The 24,014-nt window shown below is 40.9% G+C and overlaps 1 protein-coding gene and 1 long non-coding RNA gene across 6 annotated transcripts; one reads left to right on the top strand and one right to left on the bottom strand.

Moving 5' to 3' along the window:
- Positions 1 to 580: 580 nt before the first annotated feature.
- On the bottom strand, positions 581 to 21,957 carry LOC118385364 (alpha-2,8-sialyltransferase 8E-like). 5 transcript variants are annotated; one of them, XM_035772451.2, is made up of 10 exons: positions 21,158 to 21,957; positions 15,826 to 15,936; positions 14,757 to 14,864; positions 14,318 to 14,413; positions 5,961 to 6,053; positions 4,624 to 4,710; positions 4,176 to 4,320; positions 3,866 to 3,978; positions 3,603 to 3,695; positions 581 to 3,198 (listed from the first exon to the last, which is right to left on the bottom strand). In XM_035772451.2, the coding sequence occupies exons 1-10, from the start codon at positions 21,301 to 21,303 to the stop codon at positions 2,736 to 2,738; spliced, it is 1,455 nt and encodes a 484-aa protein (XP_035628344.1). In that variant the 5' UTR covers positions 21,304 to 21,957; the 3' UTR covers positions 581 to 2,735. The 5 variants fall into 5 exon arrangements, with proteins under 5 accessions (XP_035628344.1, XP_035628346.1, XP_035628345.1 ...); XM_035772453.2 differs by lacking the exon at positions 15,826 to 15,936 and having other exon boundaries at positions 21,158 to 21,955; XM_035772452.2 differs by lacking the exon at positions 14,318 to 14,413 and having other exon boundaries at positions 21,158 to 21,952.
- LOC118385366 (uncharacterized) lies at positions 12,669 to 14,865 on the top strand. Its single transcript, XR_004826007.2, has 3 exons — positions 12,669 to 13,912; positions 14,356 to 14,431; positions 14,720 to 14,865. It is a non-coding gene; the product is annotated as an uncharacterized LOC118385366 (long non-coding RNA).
- Positions 21,958 to 24,014: the final 2,057 nt, after the last annotated feature.

Below are 24,014 nucleotides of genomic sequence, written 5' to 3'. Positions count from 1 at the left end.
CACTGACACTGCCGTCTGTTTAATTATTGAGGCGCTGACAGTAGCTTTGCTTAAGGAGCTAATTGGAGCAGACAAACCAGAGGCCAGCTGACCTGAAACGAGACGGTAAATTTGTCATGTGGTTGTGGTCCATCCATCAGGAGCACATATAGGGTTGTGGTCGTTAGTCACCAAACGGAAGAAGACTGACTGTCATTTTCCGTTTCTGTTGCAAAACATTTTGAAATGCTTTCTGTTGCGTCCCCTAATGAACATGGCCCGATTTACTCATTAACTGCAGACAAAATACTTGACAAGATTAAATTCGCTGTCATTCATTGGGAAATATTGCATTTTCCTGTCATGTTCAATTCCACTCACTTGAAAAAGTTTCCAAATACTGTAATGTATCCAATTCCATGCAGTGCTATTCGGAGTTTCTCACTTGCAGTGTTAGTACAGTAGATTTGTTGGGTTGTATGGTGATTGGTGGGTATAGTTTGGACTAAAATGATTGGTTGTTGTATGCTTGACCCAGATCCACATTTCTTCGTAGATCAGACATATATATATATAGAAAGTAAATGATCAGGACAAGCAGAAAATCCAAACATGTTTATTTACAAACACAATATAAAGAATGACCCAGAATGTAGGGTTCATATCACTGTTCAAACTGTAATAATTCCATCCAAGCTCTAATAATTCCATCCTTTCATTTTCGGACTGATTACTCTACCTAGTTATTTTTTACTCTATAAAATTATGATCTTTTGTGATTCTGAGACTTGAAATTATTTAATGTGCTCATACGGATAACTTATTTTGTGCATTGTGTCTTTTTCACTCGATCTCTGTGACTTTGAATTACAAGTCAAACAAACAATCTTCCAAAGACTTGTGATCATGGAAGATCATGGGAATTTGGGGCGTTACAAAAATCAAAAGGCATTGCACAGCATGTACAGAAGAATGACTCTATGTTTCCAGTTCAGTAATGTTCCTCCACTCTGTCACAGTTAAACACAACAAATACTAATATAAACAAACATACAGCATTACAAGGCTGAGATCCATGATGCTTTCAAGGTTACAACTTTGTCACATTGCAAAAAGGGAAATGACACGATCCAGTGATAATAATGATAACAAAAATCATATAATTTCAAAAGGGAGCGATATTAGTAATTCCTTTCCATCATCTGTTAAAAAGTGCCTCTGTCGATCAGTTCTCTTTTAAAATCCATTCAAGGTTGATATAAGGTTTCAGGTAGCCTAGCGGTAAGAGAATTGGGCCAGTAACCGAAAGGTTGTTCTGCCCTTGAGCAAGGCAGTTAACCCCCCACAACAACAGCTCCCTGGGTGCCCAATGTGGCCGCCCCCTGCACCTCTCCGATTCAGAAGGGTTGGGTTAAAAGCAAAAGTCAAGTTTCGGTTGGGCCTTGTGTGCAATTGATGATAAATGTAATATCATTTGAATTAAACTAATCTCTCCCAATGATCTGTGAGCTTTAGCAGAAGCTGATCGTTGTAAACATGTGTTGGTTGCAGGCACACACCAAACAGAGAATATAGTAGAATCATGCACAGCATCACATGAGTATGCAAATAGCATTATATCTTACAGGAATTATATTATATTTAGTCATTAAACAGCAGAAGTGAACCTCATCTTGTCATGGTTATTATGGTGAGTCAGCAGACAGTAAGAACAAGAGTTTGTTTGATACGAGCGTCCATTAGATAAGCAATTCAGGGGTGAATTGCATATCTGAGAGAGGATTTGTACATTTATATCATAAGGCAGCATGGTTTTAAGACATGGATGACAGAGAGAAATCAGATTGGTCAACAGTGCCCAGGAACTTGGGCCAGGGTGTTTTTCTGACTATGTGGCCTACTATGGTGGTGGTGATTATAAAATATGAATCATCTCACCTTTGTTCAAAAACAGCAAGCAGATAAAACACAACCATTTCACATCAGAAATATCCAAGGATATCTTCCAGTGTTTGGCTAGTTAGTTGTACAGAAGAAAGTGGACCTATAAAAAAGGTCCTCTCAGGTCAGGAGTGTTAACAGTGTTTTATAATAAATATTTACCCATATAAAACAGTTGAATGAAGCTGGACAACTGAAGATTAAACAGTTGGACCTTTGAACATTTATTTTGGATTCCCTCAACGTCAATAGTGTTCAGGGTTTTAACACAGACATAAATAAAAGCTGCCACACCTACAGAGTGTCTGAGAAAGAGAGCATGGGGAACACAGGAAACGGCAAAGAGAAAGTACAGGAGGAGGTGAGGGAAACACAGAGTGGCCTTATTTCAGTGTAAATAGTTGTGCATAACGTTAAGTTCAAACCTCTGTACAGCAGTACCACCGAGCCACTAAGATTTCACAGAAACGACATCACTAGGAAAGATCACTTCACAATAGAACAAGCAACCTACAGAATCTGAGATACCAGCGGCCATTGAAGTTGCTTATTCAGCAAGAGAGTAAGAAACACATCAAGAGAAATTATAGTGTTGGCATAATAGCAAGCAACCTTCAACACATGGAGCTAGTGTAAAAAGCACAAATATATACGGTGTGAGCTCAAAAGGCCATCTCTCATCAACTGTAAGAAAACACCATTGTATCTAAATTAATATATGGAAATTGATGATAAATTAAGAACCGAGACAAAAACAGGAGTAAATGGTGACTTCCTACGATGCATTACAGTGTGGGCTTGGCTCCGGTGCACGATCATGTGCAAGGTCCTGAGTGTACATTGAGGATACCTCGCGTGTGCATGTGCATGAAGTTAAAGATCTCATGGGGCATGGCGTGGAACCCGGGGCGGGGCTTGACGTTGTCATAGTAATGGTGCGTGATGAAAATGCCCGAGGGGTTCATGGGAAACGCCCAGAAGCCATAAAGGTGGACCTCCTCACACAGTTCCATGGCGGCAGTGACTAGCATCAGGCCGCTGCTGAGGCGTTTGGCACGGACACCTTGGACAGTCCAGAAGCGCTGGACATTGAGCAGGTACTGGGGGTGGAAGAAGAACACACCCCTCTGGGAGTCAAAGTCATCCAGCATGTACTTGACCCGGAAGGAGACATCAGTGTTACGCGTGTTGTAGAAGGCAGGTAGGACCACTGACGAGTTCTCGTAGTTCTGAAGAACCTCGTAAAATGGTCGCCGCCACTTCTCTAGCTTCTGGAATCTGGTGTTGGAGGAGAGGAGAGGAGAGGGATTAGAGTGTGTATAAAGAGGGAGGAGGTGTATGTGTGTTTCGTGTGTGTGTGTGTGTGTGTGTGTGTGTGTGTGTGTGTGTGTGTGTGTGTGTGTGTGTGTGTGTGTGTTTGCAAGGAGCAGACGTGCTGCAGCTCTGTGCCAGAACATTACATTTTACTAAGAGCAATGCACACCCATTGTAACTGCTGCCGTTAATGGATTTCAGGTCTAGATGGTGTGTGTGTGCGTGCCTGGGCCCAGATGTCAATTCAACATCTATTCCACATTGGTTCAACGTAATTTCATTGAAATGATGTGGAAACAAAGTTGATTCAACCAGTGTGTGTGTGCCCAATGGGAATACACTTTTTTGTTGACATAGCCTTACAGTACCTCTCCGTTATAATACTTGGATTAATCGTCACCAGATCCGTTTTGGCGCCTACATCAGCTGAGTACTTCTCATTGATGGGTGGTATGTTGCATCTTTGAAAGAAGGATAATTGTTTACATTATCCAATGCAGATTCTGAGAAGGTCTGAGCAGAGTGAAAGTAATTAAATAGTGTATCTTGCCATTTGATATCTGCAGTCAAAAATAAATCAGCGTGATGCTTGGGAATATTTGTAGCACTACAGAATAAAGATGATGTGTACCTAAACACGAAATCTGCGGAGTCAATATCCTTCCCACATTTGCTGTTCTTGATGATTCCTCCGTTTCCAACAACTGCACATTTCTTAAACTGAGACTTGGAGTATGGCATGTCCTTTCAATGAAACAGAACCAGTGTCAAACAGAAATATGGGGTACAGTTTATAACAAGAGAAGTGGAGTTCCATCACCTTAGGGTACGAGGCAGTGCATAGCATAGGTACATAGCATAGGTACATAGCATAGGACACATGGATGACAGGTAGTCAAACAGGATGATATACTGTAGATTGTTATAATTGGAACACTCACGTCAGGAAACATCTTGAAGACCTCAGTACTGATGGGCAGGATGCCACTGGTATCCACCTCATACCTCAGCTTGGTGCCTGTTGGAGTGTTCCTCTTGGTTGTGAACAGGAAGGAGGGTGCATTACAACACCGCGACAGAGACATCCTATTGGAGAGAACAATAGAAGGGAAGAGTTACTGTCAGACCCAAAAAACTGTAGTAGAACAAGGGTGTCGCTCCTCTGAACAGGCTCATGCTAATAGACTGGTGGCATTCCAAGTCTTCTGTTTTGCATTCACGCTCTGCAGATGATCAGATATCACAATGCCTAAAGAAGTGTTTAAGGTCTTGTGAACCACAATAATATGATATAGCAATCTTTTGAGATGTACAGCGTGACTGCAAGAAAGGTGACCTGAAACGCCATCTCTGTGATGCATTAAAGTTAAAGGTCAATTAGAAGCTCACTTGAAGTTGTTGGTCTCCACCATGTTTTGCTGCCACTTGCACACCTGCAGGTTCCTCCATCTCTCAAACAGCTCCGACGTCTTCACCCTGGCAGATGGGCAGGGAAACCCCACATAAAACCAAGACAAACAATTAGAGTCAAGTGATCCATGTATGTTTAAGAATAAGCCCTATACGCTATGTTCCTATACTACATATACTGCAGATCAGAGGGGTACATTTAAAAAAATCCCTGCTGTAGATGGTCTCACGATGAGTGAGTTGAAAACTGCACAGGTAGATATATTCTTTAAATATTTAAAAACATGGGGAGGGGGCTGCATGGAGCTACAAAAACCACAGAGATGACACTGCAGCACTCTGCTCTGTAATATGAATGTTAAACACGCGCTGAGGTGTAACATGAGAATGGCACTGGAAGCTGTGGCAATGGATTTAGCATTGCACCCAGGCACTCCCTCTGATTGACGCCTTGCGCCCGCCGTCTTGAGAAGAAGATGGCGATGGCCAGAAATAGAAGGGCTCTAAATAGCTCCCCTTGAACTGACATTCCCCCTCGATGATTGGGAAATGTGATTTGCTTGGGGAGGGAAAGCACTACCAGGGCTGGCAGTAAGTGTAAGGAGAGTCAGTCACTGCACTGTAACTGCTGGCAGAGCCAAGGAGTTGTTGTCTGTCTGTCACGCTGTCTGCTGCCTGACCTGGCACACTGTCCCTCATCAAGCACCTCTTACAGGTGTGATAAATAGCTCAAACATCCTCAAGAACATGTACTGTAAGCCTGTGCCAGAGTCTGTTCTAGTGGTAGCACTGTACATCCCCCTGGCAAAAGAGGTTCAAGGCCTGTCTCGCCTACTTTCTCATCTATCTTTGCCCTTGTCTGTTTCTCCCACTATAGCTTCCTACTGCTGTATTATAAAATCCTTATTTAAATGTTTGTTGATAGGACAAGGGATGGGCCTGAATGTTGGAACTGAGTGCACAGACTTAGCCTCCTCCTATATCTAATATTGACATTTCAAAGAGAGAACACAAACCATCAAGGCACATAGGCCCTTGAGGATCAAAGTTGCCCATCACTGCATTTGTACACTCTTTGAAAAAAGTGTTCCAAAAGGGTTATTCAGCTGTCCCCACAGGAGAACCCTTTGAAGAACCTTTTTGGGTTCCATGTAGAACCCTCTGTGGAAAGGGTTTTACATGGAACCCAAAAGGGTTCTACTCGGAGCCAAAAATATTTCTTCTAAGGGTTCTCCTGTGGGGACAGCCAAAGAACCCTTTTAGGTTCTAGATAGAAGCTTTTTTTCTAAGAGTGTAACACAGGCGATTACACTCACATGGTCAGGACTTTGACATCCATAATCTCCTGCCTGAGCTCTTTGCATGCAGTGGAGTTGTAGTCATAGGATCCATCGTATGAGTCCAGATACCTGGAGGGATAGTCACAGTCAGCGTCACTCTGCACTGATCTGATCTACATAATAATCAACAATAGTAAGGAAGAGGCTGGTACACAAAACACATAGCACAGTGGGGTTGAGGAAAGATGTTATACATTGTGGGACACTTTTAACTTTATTCCAATACAATTGTGGCTTTACTTTAAAATACATTATGAATATTAATCTGTGAAGACATTGTTATGGAATGAGTGGCAGGTGTGATATCATTCCTATGGATACGGGATCCACAATATGTATCCTGGACACTTTTAAGTCACCAGCTACCATAATGTCTCTGTTTTGTTTTCAGATTTTCTTGTTGCTGATAACATTCATTATGTATTTTGACTTGACATGGGAACTTTGACTTCACATGGGGAACAACAATTAACATGGACATTCAAAAAATTGTGTTTGCAAACAACAAAAATAGCATGAAATACATAGTGAGAAAGGGGAAGGGGGAGGTAGAAATCTTGTGGTAAATTGTGACAAAACATGACTAAATCCTGATTGGCAGGGGCACCTAGACTGCATAACCTTTATCATGGATAAGGTTTGTCTCTGTTGTATGGCATGTACAGTATGCTGGATAGAGTGAACTGCACAGCTGCACAGTATGATGCCAATGGAGAATATGGGGAGTAACTGCGGCTGTCTCACTGCATAAGGCAGACTCAGTATACTTACCCAGGGGGCAAAACTGGTATTTTATGTGATTATAGTCTGGTTGGGTAACACTTTACTGTAGGTATCCTCATGTATGCATTCATAAGCTGTCATAAGTACTTTTCAATAGTTATGAGTCACAGCATAAAACCGGTTATACAGTAACGGGTGTTTTACATGAATGTTCATCCTGTTGTCCTATGCTCTAATGTCAAATCAAATCAAATTGTATTAGTCACTTGAGACCTTACAGTGAAATGCTTACTGACGAGCCCCTAACCAACATACAGTTTAAATTAAATAAAAATAAAAATACAGATAAGAAATAAAAGTAACAAGTAATTAAAGAGCATGTCAACTGTTAATAACAACTGCTATTATACAGTCTGGGTGACAACTTATGTCATATGCCTGCACATTAGAGTCGACATACCAGATGTTTTTAAAGGGTGTGATGTAATTTACCAAACTCTGTGTCACATTATTACATTGAATGGAATGATGGGCGTCATAACCATGTCATATGCCCTTATAGAGTGTGCACAGACACATGAATGAATGTGCTTATACCACAGGATGAGTTGAGAGTTTCATAAAAGTTTACCATTTAAATTATCTCCAAGAAACATGGGCAAATGAGAGCACAGATTTACTAAAAAATTACATATTATAATAGCAAAAATGTTGAAATGAAATGGAAGCAAATATAATTTTACAATAAAATCAACATTGCTGTGGAAAAATGGGACAGATTGGGAGAAAAAAAAACAAGATGTGCAGTAATAATGACAGCAGCTATATTACAAAAAAAATGGGTAGCTAGCTAGCTAGGAACAGGGTTGGAGAGCCCTGCTCTACACAGTCAAAACAATGTGTATTCATACCCTTAGTGGCACGACATGAGCGAAAGAGGCCTCACTGTGCTGCCCGCCCCCATCAATGCATAGCTAGCTAGAGCTAGAGGTACTAAACGTAGCTAGCTAGTTGGGGAATTCTGAATTATAAATCTTACTTTGCAGCACATCACACAATACATTCTCTTTCACATATACATTAGTTTAGAGGCAATTACTTTTTAATCTTAAAGAGATTCTCCGGTACTCGTATACTTTTTAGCCATTAATGGTCCCCGAAAATGACGTACTTCGTCACATATGTGCAGATATGTGCACCACGTCATTTCTCTCTCTCTCACTCTGCTGTGTATGCATCTTGCTAGTAGTCATTCAAATGGTGAGGGGCTGAAGCTCATTGGCTAGAACTCAAATTGCTACGGGGCTGGTGGAAAATGTAGTGAAAACGGCACAGCACAACTTCCACAACAACATTTGCTTTCAAACTAGGAATTTTTTGGCTAATAGAGGGGAAGACAAAAATTCTGCTCATAGATTATGGATGTATGAACTACACATTCACACATCTAGCACAAAGCAGGAGGTTTAAAAAATACCTTGTTGTCGCAAAGTTCCAGAGCATGTTTTTAATACATGTTGTTTAACTCAATCTAACTAGCAAACGTTATCCATGTTCTTTGCTATTGGTTCGTGAGGTGATGTTCTCGCTTCTGTGTTGTTATGTTGGTAAGTCCCACCCTTCTTCTTCTTCCGATTTCAGCTACATGATTCACTGACACAAGAGACCGCAATAACTTTCCATTGGATCCGCAAACTTGTGTCGGCGAATCATATCGCTGAAATCAGAAGAAGGGTGGGCATTAACATAACCTAACGTAGCAGGCGTAAAAGAAACATAAGATGGGAGAAGAGATCTTGGCTCATCAAGTGGAAAACTTAGCTAACTAGCTAGCTACAGCTAATAACATAGATAAAAACAACACTAGTTAGCTTGAGTTAAATAACATGTATTAAGATGAAAAGTTTATTCCATTTAAAATGTACAGCGCCTTCAGAAAGTATTCAAACCCCTTGACTTATTCCACATTTTGTTGTTACAACCTGAATCCAAAATGAATCTCACCCATCTACACACAATACCACACAATGACAAACTTTTTAGAAATGTTTGCAAATGTATTGAAAATAGTATACAGAAATATGTCATTTCTAACTATTTAAACCCCTGAGTCAATACTTTGTAGAAACACCTTTGACAGCGATTACAGCTGTGAGTCTTTCTGGGTAAGTCTCTAAGAGATTTCCACTGCTGAATTGTGCAACATTTGTCTATTATTATTTTCAAAATTCGTCAAACTCTGTCAAATTGGTTGTTGATAATTGCTTGACAACCATTTTCAGGTCTTGCCATAGATTTTCAAATGGATTTCACTTCTTGAGTGAAGGGGGCAGGATTTTCGTTTTTTGGCTAAAAAAAACGTACCCATTTGAAACTGCCTATTTCTCAGGCCCAGAAACTAGAATATGCATATAATTGTTAGATTGGGACAGAAAACACTCTAAAGTTTCCAAAACTGTCAAAATATTGTCTGTGAGTATAACAGAACCTATATTGCAGGCGAAAACCTGAGGAAAATCAAACCAGGAAGTGCTGTTTTTTCTGAAAGCTCTCTGTTCCATTGGATGCCTTGCCTCCATTTAAAGGGCTATCAACCAGATTATTTTCCTATGGCTTCCTCAAGGTGTCAACAGTCTTTAGACATAGTTTCAGGCTTTTATTTTGAAAAATGAGCGAGAAAGTTAACATCGTGTCAGTGGATAGCTGGGTGTTCGCAGAGTTTTGCTTGCGCAACAGAGTGTGGCAGCCATTGTCTCTCCCTCTCCTATTGAAAAAGCAACAGTCCCGGTTGATATATTATCGATTATGTATTTTAAAAACAACCTGAGGATTGATTATAGAAAACGTTTCACATGTTTCTGTGGACATTACGGATACTATTTGGAATTTTCGTCTGCGATGTCGTGACCGCTCGAGCCTGTGGATTTCTGAACATAACGCGCCAAACAAATGGAGGTATTTTGGATATAAAAATAATCTTTATGGAACAAAAGTAACATTTATTGTGTAACTGGGAGTCTCGTGAGTGTAAACATCCGAAGATCATCAAAGGTAAGCGATTTAATCTATTACTTTTCTGACTTTCGTGACCAATCTACTTGGCTGCTAGTGTTTGTAATATTTTGTCTACTGAGAGAGATGTTCTTACACAAACACTTGTTATGCTTTCGCCAAAAAGGTGTATTGAAATCTGACACGCCAGGTGGATTAACAAGCTAAGCTGTGTTTTGCTATATTGCACTTGTGATTTCATGAAAATTCAATATTTTTAGTAATTTAATTTGAATTTGGTGCGCTGCAATTGAGCGGGTGTTGATGAAAATGATCCCGCTAAAGGGATGGGTGCGTCAAGTTAAGTCAAAACTTTAACTCATCCATTAAGGAACATTCACTGTCTTCTTGGTAAGCAAGTCCAGTGTAGATTTGGCCTTGTGTTTTCGGTTATCATTGTCCTGCTGAAAAATGAATTAATCTCCCAGTGTCTTTTGGAAAGCAGACTAGACCAGGTTTTTCTCTAGGATGTTGCCTGTTGGATGTGATAGAATAATACTATATCTATCTGAAACTTGTTCACTGAGGATAACTGATGCTATTTATATGTACAGTACCAGTCAAAAGTTTGGACACACCTACTCATTCAGGGTTTTTCTTTATTTTTAATATTTTCTACATTGTAGAATAATAGTGAAGACATCGAAACTATGAAATAACACATATGGAATCACGTAGTAACCCACAAATAAAATGTTTTTTTGTTCCTCAAAGTATGTGATGACAGCTCTGATTTAATGTAATTTTGTTCCCCTTGTCCAGACACTGTCCTTGTTTTGTTTCATGTCTGTTTCTTCTCTGTACTTGCTTCTCATCTCCCAGCGTCTGTCCTCACAAAATGCAGACACTGATATTGGAAGGGAGTTTTTTTTTTTTTTTGGGGGGGGGTTGGTGACATCGGGTCTGGGTGCCCCTGCTGAAGGAACCGAGGGTGCCTCAGCTGGCTCATCGGGCTTCCATGCCTTAGCTGGCTCGAGAGGTTTTCTTGCCTCGGTTGGCTCGGCAGGCTCCTCAGCCGGCTCGACGGGCTCCCACTCCTCAGCCGGCTCATCAGGCTCCCATCCCACGTCGTGCCTCAGTCGGCTTGTCAGGCTCCCACGCCTCAGCTGGCTCGTCAGGATCCCACACCTCAGCTGGCTCGTCAGGATCCCACACGTCAGCCGGCTCGTTAGGCTTCCACTCCTCAGCCGGCTCGCCAGGCTTGCACTCCTCAGCCGGCTCGTCAGGCTTCCACGCCTCGGCCGGGCTCGTCCGGCTCCCACGCCTCCCATTACTTGCTTCTCGTCTCCCAAAGTCTGTCCTCACACTGTCATTGTTACCGTAGCCTGCACATCTTACTTTTCTCGCAGCTGTCACAAATCCTGTTGTGCCGCAACAACGTTGATTTTGTTGTAAAATTATTTTTGCTTCCATTTCATTTCAATATTTATTTATTTTTGCCAAGTTGTTGGCATTATAATGTGTGCTTTTTGAAATAAAAAAAACATCTGTGCACCATTTGCCCATGTTTCTTGGAGATCCTTTGAATGGTAATGCTTTATGATACTCTCAACTCTGTGCACACTCTATAAGAGCATATGACATGGTTATGAAGCCCATCATTCCATTCAATTTAATAATGTGACAGAGGTTGGTAAATTATATAGCATCCTGTTATAACATCTGGTATGTAGACTCTAATGTAACATATAACAACATATGACATAAGTTGTCTTGCAGACAGTGTAATATCAGTAGTTATTAAAAGTTGACTAGCGCATATGACCACGGGACAAAAAGTCATTTTTAACACACATTATAACTGGTTTTATAACGTCTCATGCCTTGACTCATAAATATTTAAAACTACTTATGACAGTTTATGACAAATTGTATAATGTGTAATCTGATTATCTGACATCTTTCCCATGACGTCTTGGTCTTGTCACGAAAAATATGTCTTATCCTGTTATAAGATGTATTCTCAACCAGTTTACAACCAGAATATAACTTCATTTAGACTTCATGTGCCACATTTTGCTTGCTGGTTAGCCTGAGTTCATCAGTCCCTGTCTGGAATAACCATAAATGTCTCCCTTATCTGCAGATCTCTTTGCATGTAGAAATTTAACTAAGGAAGATCACATGAAAATATGTTGGTACTACATTTGTATTTATTACCTTATCTGGTATGACATGCACACACATACATACAGACATACATGCGCAATCATACACATAAGCATAATGTACATACTGTACACAGTCATCACTCTCACTCAGATTCAAACTATTCCATAAGATTTTACAGCTCATTGAATGATTCAGATGTAATTTGATCAAATCCGGATTGGACAAATATACAACCTTTACATGCTTGCGAGGCTAGGAAATCTTCTTAACAAGAGGTTTCAGACAAGGAAATAACTAAATAAACCAATAAAGAAACATTATACAGGAAAATGATGACATAAAACAAAAACAAAAAATCAACAACAACATTAGATTGATATGGTGGTAGTGATTGTGTAATATTTGAGACAAACACAATGACATCTGAAGGGAAGGAAACTTAAGGAAGGTGAGAACATGGTGAACATTTTAGCACGACAGAAAGGATTTTTGACTAACATTTTGCATCTTCTCCTCCCTTTTGAGAGCATAATCGGCACCAGAATCTAACCCAAATCTTTTCCTCCCTCTCAGGCCAGGCAGAGAGCCACACAGAGGAGTCAAATTTCCCACTAGGTGTATTTAAATAGGCTTGTAATGGATAATGCTATTGATCCATGTACCAGCCTCGGAAAAGCCTGCCCTATCTGGCGCCTGAGCAGGAGGATTCTTGCCTGAGGACCACAGCCAACTGCATAGCCTCAGAGGCACCAGGAAAGAAGGAGAGCTAAAAGCTCCCAATACCTGATACCTATTGAGAAGGTGCTTTCTATTTGGAAAATATTTAAAAGTAGATACCAAATAGGTGATGTTGAGTCCTACTCTCTACTGGATGGATAAAGAGTGGCTGCCCAGCGGGCAAAACTGGTTCCATTGGCTAAACATCTTTTTAGCAACCATAAAATATATCTTAATCTGATTGTAATCTAGCTATACGACAAGATAACAACCCCAAAATGTATTTCCAATCACGTGTTGATGTCGTCTTTATCTGGTTGTAATCTGGTTATATGAAGTCCCCTCTACTATACCAGAAAGCCAGTTTACAACCAAAAAAATTAAGTTATTATGACGTCAGGTGTCAAATTTTGTCTGCTGGGTGAGGTGTTGCTCCGTTGAATCAAAGATGACGGCCTTCACAATGTGCCACGCCAGTGAGTGAATTTGTAGGATAAATGCTATCTCAGTGAGATAGGATGAGGTGGAGAATGTTGGTGAAAAGGGGGAATAATGTTCGAAGCATAATTGATGTGGCTGTTAAAGTAAAATGAGGTGAGGTAAAACACAAAAAGACAACATGGACGACATGACAGAAAAATGCATTTGAACGAGATGGTGGGATAAAAATCAAAATGAGTAAGGAACAATGAAACTGGTTGTCTACATCCCCCTGATGATGTGGTGTATTTTGGATTGGCTTGTTATCAAGTAAATACTTAAAAGGTCTAGAGCAGCATGTCTCTTGTCCTTTATCATTGAAAAATTAGCTTCTTAGCTTCTTTTGGTTTACCTCTAAAGATGAACCCCTAATAAGCACTGTAGCTTAGATAGAGAAGAAAGAGGATGACTCTGAATGTCGTCTTAGACCGCCCATGCCACACTGGCTTTCTGCTATCCATGAGGGATGGCCTGATGGAAGAGTACCTATTAATAACCAGCGGGTTATCTTTAGGTCCTCAGCCCACTGAAGCCAAAGACCTACTGGGAAAGGGTCACGGGGTGGCAGGGGGTGGAAGGGATGAGACAACATGCAAGAGCAATCTGCAGTGCAACCACTGAAAATATATGAGAGTTTGATCCTTTCAGACCAATGAAAAAGAAAGAGGCATTCTTGGGTTTCTGTAAAAGTATTTAAAATGCCTTCAGACCGGCCTACCTTTGAGAGCGTTTTTTTTTCCTTCTTAATATCGGCTAGGCAGGGTGTGACTATTACGGAGATCTGTGAATCTGGCTGAAAATTCTGACGGAAACATCTGTCAACATGCAGACAGGAAATAATCCAGGTAGGTCGCAGAGAGATACAATGCAGATGTGAGAAGAGGAGATAGGGGAGCAGAGAGATGTGTCCACTGTGTATATGACATACACTCAGAGCTGTGCAGAATGCATGAACACACAGGTTGAGGGTGAAAGGCATTTGAGAAATGGGTGCTGGATGAGACACAGCGGTACAAGGAGAAGCCAGTACATCAAACAGGAGAACCGTGGTCCAACCAGCTTCTCGGGGGGGTTAGGGTTCGAGGGTCACGGGGTGGCAGGGGGTGGAAGGGATGAGACAACATGCAGGAGCAATCTGCAGTGCAACCACTGAAAATATATGAGAGTTTGATCCTTTCAGACCAATGAAAAAGAAAGAGTCATTCTTGGGTTTCTGTAAAAGTACTTAAAATGCCTTCAGACCGGCCTACCTTTGAGAGCGTTTTTTTTTCTTCTTAATATCGGCTAGGCAGGGTGTGACTATTACGGAGATCTGTGAATCTGGCTGAAAATTCTGACGGAAACATCTGTCAACATGCAGACAGGTAAGTTAGAGTTAAACGTCAGTGTGAGTGGGTCCTGTGTCATCATCACCCCTGCAAACATCTCAACTAGGATTCCTCAGAAATGCAAAACAAGCAGAAGCAAAATAGTTATGTGTGTGTTGCTGACTTCATCTCTTTACTAGTTAGTTAGTACAGCAGTTTGTTGGTTATACTGGTTATGCATTGCGAGTGGAGGCTTCTAAGGCCCAGGCCACACATGCAGGGGGCTGGGTTATCAGCAAGAAATCTCAGGTTTTCTCTCTCTCTCTATCTCTTTCTTTCTCACAGGGTGTTGTACAGTCAGTCAATCACATTGGAAATGTACCTTTTCCTCCCATTCCTGGCCGGCTTCAGAGATCCATCATCCAAGAAATTTACAGGACCGGTCCAATTTCCTGTCTCGTCTCCTTTGAGTCGGCTAAACAGTTGCGCACTAGTAAGAAAATGAGGCAGTTTATTTGGGATTTATTGTGCTTTAATTACCTGAGAACTAACAGTCAGTCAGTCAGTCAAACACACACACACACACCCACACACACACACACACACACTCTTATACACAATGCACAAACACACATAGAGACACACCACAGCATACAGAGGGATCAGCATTTGGCTTTAGTAAACCAAATCAAACCAAGCCAAACATAGTTAGAATGAACCTAGATAATAGCACAATGGTTGATAACAAATCTAGAGTATAAAACGGACAATGAAACTCAGTAATACATTTGTCATAAATAAAACACCTGTCAAAACAAAATCTAAATTAGTTGGGGATAAAAAAAGAAGAGGGGGCAAATAAATAATGGACAAATGTGCCTTGCATGTCAAATATTCAATCTTACCAAAGAATGATGATAGGCTACATTGAGAGAGAGAACAATTAAACAAGCAAAAACAGTAGCTAAAAATCTGAAGGGGACAAATAAGTTCAAGCTCAGACACAGCTGAATGACGAAGTGTGTATGGGTCTGGCAATCTGGTGTGGTTGGCACAGATACCTCAAATCTGAGAATGGCATGCAAAGCAGACACACACTTCTATCTCTGCCGCAGAGCAGTGGGACAGAAAACACTTGGTTTGAAAACAGTGTGTAAATATGCTACGTCTGTTTATAACATGAAATAAAGATGCTTCACTTAATCCATTCATTGTGGTCAAACAGGTCAAATCTCAGTTGTTGTCTCACTAAAACCCCTAATCATTCACCATTTTAGGGGGTTTTGCCCAATATGCAGCACATCTTAGTTCGGTAGATTAGCCTATAGGTTATTATTGCACATTACGCTCATGCACAATCTAAAAAACCACAACACATTCTTTAAATCAGAACCAAATGATTATGGTTAACGGATTACATAGAGAACAGACAAACTGAGAGGATACTTAACGGTTTACAGACAATAGCAGCATATAGGCCACCGTTGAGAGGTGCATAGCACCTGTACCCTCCCAGGCCACGACGCTGTCCCCTACTGGATGGGACAGATCCCATCTCCTCCCTGAGTAACATGAGTGAATTGAACAGGTTTTGACAAAATTGCATGAGGCAAATCCAAATATCCCAACCAAATATCCAAACCTGTAAGAAATTAAAATGATTTAATTCAAAGATGGATTTTGCATAAAAGGGACATGTTTGATTTCAATCATCATATTTGAACCCTAAAAAAACATATGAATCAAAATAAACCTATTTGAGCATTCCTTTCCATTGTGCAAATAATCCTGTGACTTTGTTCCATTAAATCATTGTGGACAGCAAAGTATATCACTACAGTGTACTGGAAAATAATATTGCACATAAATACTCTCCATAAGCACATTTTGTAATGAAACAAACACTACTTTGGGCCTCATGTCAATACTGTGCGCCGATTTGGCTTCTCAGAGAACCACTTAAAAATTTCAATGACACTCTGCCCCTGGCTGTTGCGGTCAGGATGTAGTGTGCTAAAACAGGACATGGATTTAGGCTTCTGGATCTGCTACATGATGCTCCTAAAGAAACCAGTGGGTGCAGCCACCGCACACCTGCACACCATCCAACTATCTAGAGGAGTGCCCTGTCTCAAAAAAGGTGACACTTTCTTTTCCCAACAAAGAAACTGCTGATGTGGTCTCTAAAAATACTGAACCTGACCTATCGGATCCACCATATTACCCAAATTAATATTACTGATGTCACATGGCACAGTGTTGATATGGCTGATGTCACTCTGCAGACTATTTATAGGCATTAAAGAGCTACTGTTCTGTTACTGTTGAGTTGATCAATAAATCAATATTGCTTCCTGTCAATTTTGTTTAGCGTGTATTATCAGCCTGTCAATTTCAATACTATCATGTTATGCGGAAACAAGTCTTTGACCTTCCATTCAATTCTACACCACAATTCCAAACAACATAAATCAGCTAATTAGAAAATGACCCAAATAGATTGAGTTAGCAGCAGTCCATAATGCACTCTTAGGCCTATAGTCTGGAGTAGAAGACAACGTAGCTATTTCTGCAAGGGCAGAGTTATGGTTGTGAGAGTAGAACATGAATAATATCCTAATAGGATGTCCATTACTCACACAGGATAATCATTTGAACTGGTGAAGGTTTCTTAAGTGCTTACTCAACGGAGATTCAACTATCAACGTGCCCAGGTCCATTACCTACGAAGACATTTGTCACAGTCCTCCTGGTATTTTCTCCTCTAAGGGAAGGTCGGCAGGCAATCAACATACTAATAGCTAAGCTTTGTTTTAGAATAATCTGCTACGGAGGCTATGGTTCCAATTATATAATTGAAACAAGAATCTGGAATGCTCAACTAAATAGTCTTTTTTTTAAAGCTCTTGGTGCAGTTTTGGAGTTTTAGTTCAACTAAATAATAACCAAGAGTTCAATCCAAAAATGAAAAAGTGTGCCCCCCCAAAAAAACATACCGATGGATCTAGTCAAGCTAGTTGTTATCTCTGAGTGGATTTCTAACATCATCTCCAAGACTGTTTGGTGCCACTTGTAGCCTACCCAGCCTGCTGCGGGTATTTTTAGGCATCGCCCTCTCCGAGTCAAGTGGAGATGAGAGAAGATCATGTGCACTGCTGCAAAGTGGGTCACCGTACTATTTAATAAGCCCTTCTTCCTCTCTACCCTGTGATTTCACAGCTTCGCGATCTCTACCCTGGCATAGAGCTTTAGGGGGTGTTTGCTAATGTCACTGCAGCCAGGCTGTGCTATATGATACACGCTGTGGAAAATTAGAAATGCTTCACGTGCCAGAATGCTAAAAGCACTACACCACTCCAAAGCACATGTGCCTTATGTCTTTTAACAGACATGTGCACTCTCTGAATAGTGACCCTGAATTATCTTGAAGGTCGAACATAATCTGGACCTTCTTTGGAAAATGGTGACATCATCAGACGACTGTGTACCCAAACCATTGAGGGTAAAACACAGTCTGCAAAACAGAAAATATCAAAATGGTAGTCCACGACCCAATTCTGTCTACAGCTGCAAAAAAATCTAAAACAATCTTGGACTAGTGGAGGACTAAAGTGCATGTTATGCTGGTTATTCTCAGATAGTGCTCTCAACAACTGGCATTATTGCATTGTAGTTTAAGTGTCTTCTGTAGTACAGTCTCTTCCAGACCCACAGAATCTGGTCATTTGCAGAGATAGTTTACTGAGATCCTTTGGGGCATAAGAGAATCTCATGAGATTGAGACCCATGTCCTTAGGCGGTGTTTGACTGGGCTACGTTTTGGTAGCATAGATCGGGAGGGGTTGGACCGTTGGTCCCATTCACAACTTTAGCTTGTTGTCATGGTTTCAGCATGTGGGGGGAAGAGGGGAAGAATATCTCAGTGACATCATTTTTAAGACACTCACTCTCTCCATCACATCCATCTCTCTCTCTTTCTCTCACACACACTCTCATTCTCTCCCTCTCTTTCTCCTGAGGTGTGCAGATACTGTGTAGCAAAATGGCTGCCGTTGTTGCACACTGGCTGGCTCAGTAGCTTCGTTGTGACTGTAGCCCGTTCCCCTCTTTCCCAGTCAGAGTGCTAGAAGTGCGGGGCAGGATAGATAGATAGATAGATAGATAGATAGATAGATAGATAGATAGATAGATAGATTGCTGGGGCTGGATTCATGCCATCTCAGCCATAACATATTCGATAGTGGATTCCATGAATCCACAGGATTTCATCAGAGTAGCTCAAGCGGTGGGGGAGACACACATGTGAGGGGGGGTTGGGCAGGGGGGGGGGCTGGGGTTAGGGGCAGTTAGAATACAGCACATATATGTTTGCTGTAAGGCAAAGCTATAATGAACTATTTTATTTTGGGGGGGTGTTAAATAGGCCTATTTTAAGATAAAAAAATATATCAGGTTCTCAGTATCTGCTCGTCTCACAATGAAAAACATCCCAGCAGATGATAATGCAGAGGTCAAAGCCTTCCAGTGATTAATAATAGCATGTATCACTATGGGTGCTATTAGCAACAACAGATTGCATGAGAAAAGGTAGAGTCCCTATTAATAGAGATATTACTGTTGCAGAGGTGTTACGAAACATCTTAGGAATGCATTATGCTGAAACAGCAGCATGACCGTGTGGGCATTCAAGCCCACAGTGTATAGTAGCTCAATTACTATCGAATCAGACAATAACCCCTTCGACATTAACATGAAGAATTATCAATATTAAGTGAAAAATACTGAACAATGAACTGCATCAATAGATTTGAGTTGTTTTTAAAACTGTAATATCAGCAGATAGGATATCAGTAGATATCCAAGCCTTATTTATGTAAGATGTATGATCTGTAGATAAGACTGAAACTGATAATCTAATAAACACTTTAAAAAGGAGGTACACTACCATAATCAGCTGAGGTTCTGTATGTAGCATGAATGTGATGCTTCACCTTGTGAGAATAGTTTATATATGCCACTGGAAAAATGGAAGACTAATTTGCTATTTTTCAATCTTACCCCCACCCCTCCCCCTCCCATGCAGCAATTACTACAACCACTACTCCCATATTTACACTGAATTACAATGATGACAGTATTATAATACAGTTAGAACAATAACAGAGCCATTCACAACATTTTAAAATGTCAGGCCGTCCCTTACATTTCAACATTATGCTATTGATAATAATTGAGTCTTCAGATGAATGGCAATTTATTTGATTTGGGCCTATGGGCTATTTGTGGAAGATATATACAGTGCCTTCAGAAAGTATTCAGACCCCTTGATTTTTTCAGCATTTTGTTACGTTAAATGTAAATGTATTAAATACATTTTTTCCTCAACAATCTGCACACAAATACCCCATAATGACAAAGTGAAAACAGGTTGATTGAATTTTTTAATATATTTTTTATATTTACATAAGTATTCAGACCCTTTGCAATGAGACTCAAAGTTGAGCTAATGTACATCCTGTTTCTATTTATCATCCTTGAGATGTTTCTACAACGTGATTGGAGTCCACCTGTGGTCAATTCAATTGATTGGACATGATTTGGAAAGGCCCACCTGTCTATATAAGGTTCCACTGTTGACAGTGCATGTCAGAGCAAAAAGGAATTGCATGTCAGGTCAAAGGAATTGTCCGTAGAGCTCCGAGACGGGATTGTGTCGAGGCACAGATCTGGGGAAGGGTACCAACACATTTCTGCAGTATTGAAGGTCCCCAAGAACACAGTGGCCTCCATCGTTTTTCAAATGGAAGACGTTTGGAACCACCAAGACTCTTCCTAGAGCTGGCCTCCCGGCCAAACTGAGCAATCGGGGGAGAAGGGCCTTGGTCAGGGAGGTGACCCGATGGTCACTCTGACAGAGCTCTAGAGCTCCTCTGTGGAGATGGGAGAACCTTCCAGAGGGACAACATTCTCTGCAGCACTCCACCAATCAGGCCTTTATGATGAAACCAAGATTGAACTATTTGGCCTGAATGGCAAGCGTCACATCTGGAGGAAACCTGGCACATCCGTACGGTGAAACACGGTGGTGGCAGCATCATGCTGTGGGGATGTTTTTTAGCAGCAAGGACTGAGAGACTAGTCAGGATTGAGGGAAAGATGAACGGAGCAAAGTACAGAGAGATCCTTGATGAAAACCTGCTCCAGAGCACTCAGGACCTCAGACTGGGGCGAGGGTTCGCCTTCAAACAGGACAACGACTCTAAGCACACAGCCAATACAATGCAGGAGTGGCTTTAGGACAAGTCTCTGAATGTCCTTGAGTGGCCCAGCCAGAGCCCGGACATGATCGAACATCTTTGGAGAGTCCTGAAAAAATAGCTGTGCAGCATCGCTCTCCATCCAACCTAGACCAAGCTTGAGAGGACCTGTAGAGAAGAAATGGGAGAAACCCCCCCAATACAGGTGTGCCAAGCTTGTCGTGTCATACCCAAGAAAATTCAATGCTGTAATTGCTGTCAAAGGTGCTTCAACAAAGTACTTAGTAAAGGGTCTGAATACTTATGTAAACTGAGATATTTCAGTGTATTAAATATTTAATTTTTTATAATTTAGTAAAACAGTCTTAAAACCAATGTTTTGCGTTGTCATTATGGTGTGTGTGGATGTATGAGGGGGGGAAACACTATTTAATACATTTTAGAATAAGGCTGTAAGGTAACAAAATGTGGAAAAAGTCAAGGGGTCTGAAGACTTTCCAAAGGCATTGGACTTAACATCGCTTACCTTTTAATGTAGTTTTTTCCATAGAGAATCTGTTGTAAAAGTGTAACCAGTCCAAATGCGCAAATGAATATGAAACAAAGCGACCTATTGCCGAGTAAATCTCTACCCGACGTAGGGTCGGCGTATCCCATTCTCCGGCGCAGCATCCGCTGGTGCCAAAAACCACAGAATGATCCTTCTCTCGCCGCACCATTCAGAATAAATCACACATGTTTACCGTGAAAGCATTCGAGAAGACAATTGTCCAAATGTATTTACGGTATTTTTACAAATGTACTTGGCTGCGGCCACAGCACAAATCTCATTGGTCTTGGTCGAGAAGCATTGCCTCCTTATAAATAGAAAGCATGGAAATAGGCTACAACTCCGGACGGACCGTGATTTGATTATTAATTGTAGAATAAAAATCTTCTACCTTCCGGTATTTTGCAAGGCTGATGATGGTACAGAAAACATTAAATGTTTCTTCAAAAATGCCTGACATCTGTTTGCGATCATGCGTTACTGTCTCGACTGGGTGGTGCGCTCGATCGTAGGGCTCCACAGACAGTGGCAGGCAATGCAGATATTCTAGTCTCATTTAACAGTGTTCCATAAGCGGTCTGGATAGGCTAGCTCATAAAAAGAACATGACTGTCATTAGTAAATAGTCAAAAGAATGGTGTAGTCTACGAAATCTCTATTTTCTCAGGACAAACATAATGGCGTTAATTGTGACGCACAGTTTGGTGATAATAACAGCTTCTTCTTTCTATTATACAGCAGACTGGTCTATAGATGCTGATGCTCTCTCTCTCTCGCTCTCTCTATCTGTGCCTCTCTCTTCTCTATCTCTCTCTATATACCGTATATCTTCTATAAATCTCTAGCTTCTCTATCACTCGGATCTTCTCTCTCCCTGTTGGGTTCATCTCTGGTCAGCCAAAACCAAGGTCAATGTGCCTTCTTCTAAGGATAAGATTAGACACCTCCAGACCGGTTTAATTGTCTTCCCACAGTGCCCAGTAAACACCTTTGTTGTATAGTCCAACACATAGGCCTATTTGCCTTACAGTGGGAAAATCAGAAATTTGACAAATAATGAAATTCAAATGTCCATAGGTCTATATTTTATTACACAAACATGAACCATTTCAAAAGCTTATAGAATACCAAATAAAGTGGAGTATATAGCCACCTTAAATGTCAAAAAAGCATCCTGTAAAAACAGCATCCACGCTCATGATTATGTTGCTTAGGCTAGAGCATGTTTAAGATTGTAGGTGTTGTTGTTTGGGGGTCAAATCATTTTCATTCTTCTCAACACTGTGTGTGTGTAATGAATTTCCTCCTCTTCTTCCAAAGAGGAGAGGCGAAACGGATCAGAGGACCAATACGCGGCGTGGTAATTGTCCATGGTTCCTTTTAATGCGTTAAGGTACACATGAACAACTGACTACAAAAAACAAGAGATGTGAAAACTCAAAACAGTCCTATCTGGTGCAAAAGCAGAGACAGGAACAATCACCCACAAACACACAGTGAAACCCAGGCTACCTAAGTATGATTCTCAATCAGAGACAACTAATGACACCTGCCTCTGATTGAGAACCATACTAGGCCGAAACATAGAAATACCCAAATCATAGAAAAACAAACATAGACTGCCCACCCAACTCACACCCTGACCATACTAACTAAATACAAAACACAGGAAATAAAGGTCAGAACGTGACAGTGTGGGCCCATTTCATACAAATGTCAAACCACAAGGCATAGGCCTACATGTATTTCCTCTTGCCCACTAAGATGTTTAAAATGAATAGGCCTATTCGTAAATATCCATGATGATTATTCTTAGTTAGCTGTTCAGGGACAATTTGGAAGGATAAGTCTACCAGGCTATAGGGAAGGAACAATGATGAAAGACATTGAGCTACTCTGCTTTAATGTTAAAGGCCCAGTGCGGCGGTTTTTATCTCAATATCAAATGTATGTTTATTGGTCAGATACACAGTTTAGTAGGTGTTACTGCAGGTGTAGCAAAACGCTTATAGTACTAGTGTCACACCCTGATCTGTTTCATCTGTCTTTGTGATTGTCTCCACCCCCCTCCAGGTGTCGCCCATCTTCCCCATTATCCCCTGTGTATTTTTACCTGTAATTCTGTTTGTCTGTTGCCAGTTTGTCAAGTCAACCAGCGTTTGTTTCTCAGCTCCTGCTTTTTCCCAGTCTCGCTTTTCGCGCCCTCCTGGTTGACTCTTGCCTGTCCTGACTCCGAGCCCACCTGCCTGACCCTGCTTACCCTGACCCTGAGCCTGCCTGCCATCCGGTACCATTGCCTCACCTCTGGTTACTGAACCCTGCCTGCCTTGACCTGTCCATTGCTTGCCCCTATTGGATTATTAAACTATTGTTTATTCGACGAGGTCTGCATCTGGGTTTTACCTTCATACCTGATAACTAGCTCCTAACAATGCAGTAAGATGTCAGACAAGTACAGAAAAAAAATAGAAAACAAGAAATCAAGAATGGCGGGTCAAATCTAATTAACAACACAAATAGCACTGTAGCAGTAATCAAAATGCAATCTATACTGTACATATGCACACCGGAATAATTTACACAAGATATACTAAGAATGATATATTTAGATGTAGATATAATACAGTGAGCTATGTCAAGAATCCAGTACATACAATTGAAGTCGGAAGTTTACCTACACTTTGGTTGGAGTCATTAAAACCACTCCACAAATTTCTTGTTAACAAACTATAGTTTTGGAAAGTCGGTTAGGACATCTACTTTGTGCATGACACAAGTCATTTTTACAATAATTGATACAGATAGCTTATTTCACTTATAATTCACAATTGCA

Source organism: Oncorhynchus keta, chromosome 6, assembly GCF_023373465.1.
Source record: "Oncorhynchus keta strain PuntledgeMale-10-30-2019 chromosome 6, Oket_V2, whole genome shotgun sequence".
Lineage (NCBI taxonomy): Eukaryota > Metazoa > Chordata > Actinopteri > Salmoniformes > Salmonidae > Oncorhynchus > Oncorhynchus keta.
Note: the sequence above shows the minus strand (reverse complement) of the source record. Positions and strands in the feature narration are given on the sequence as shown.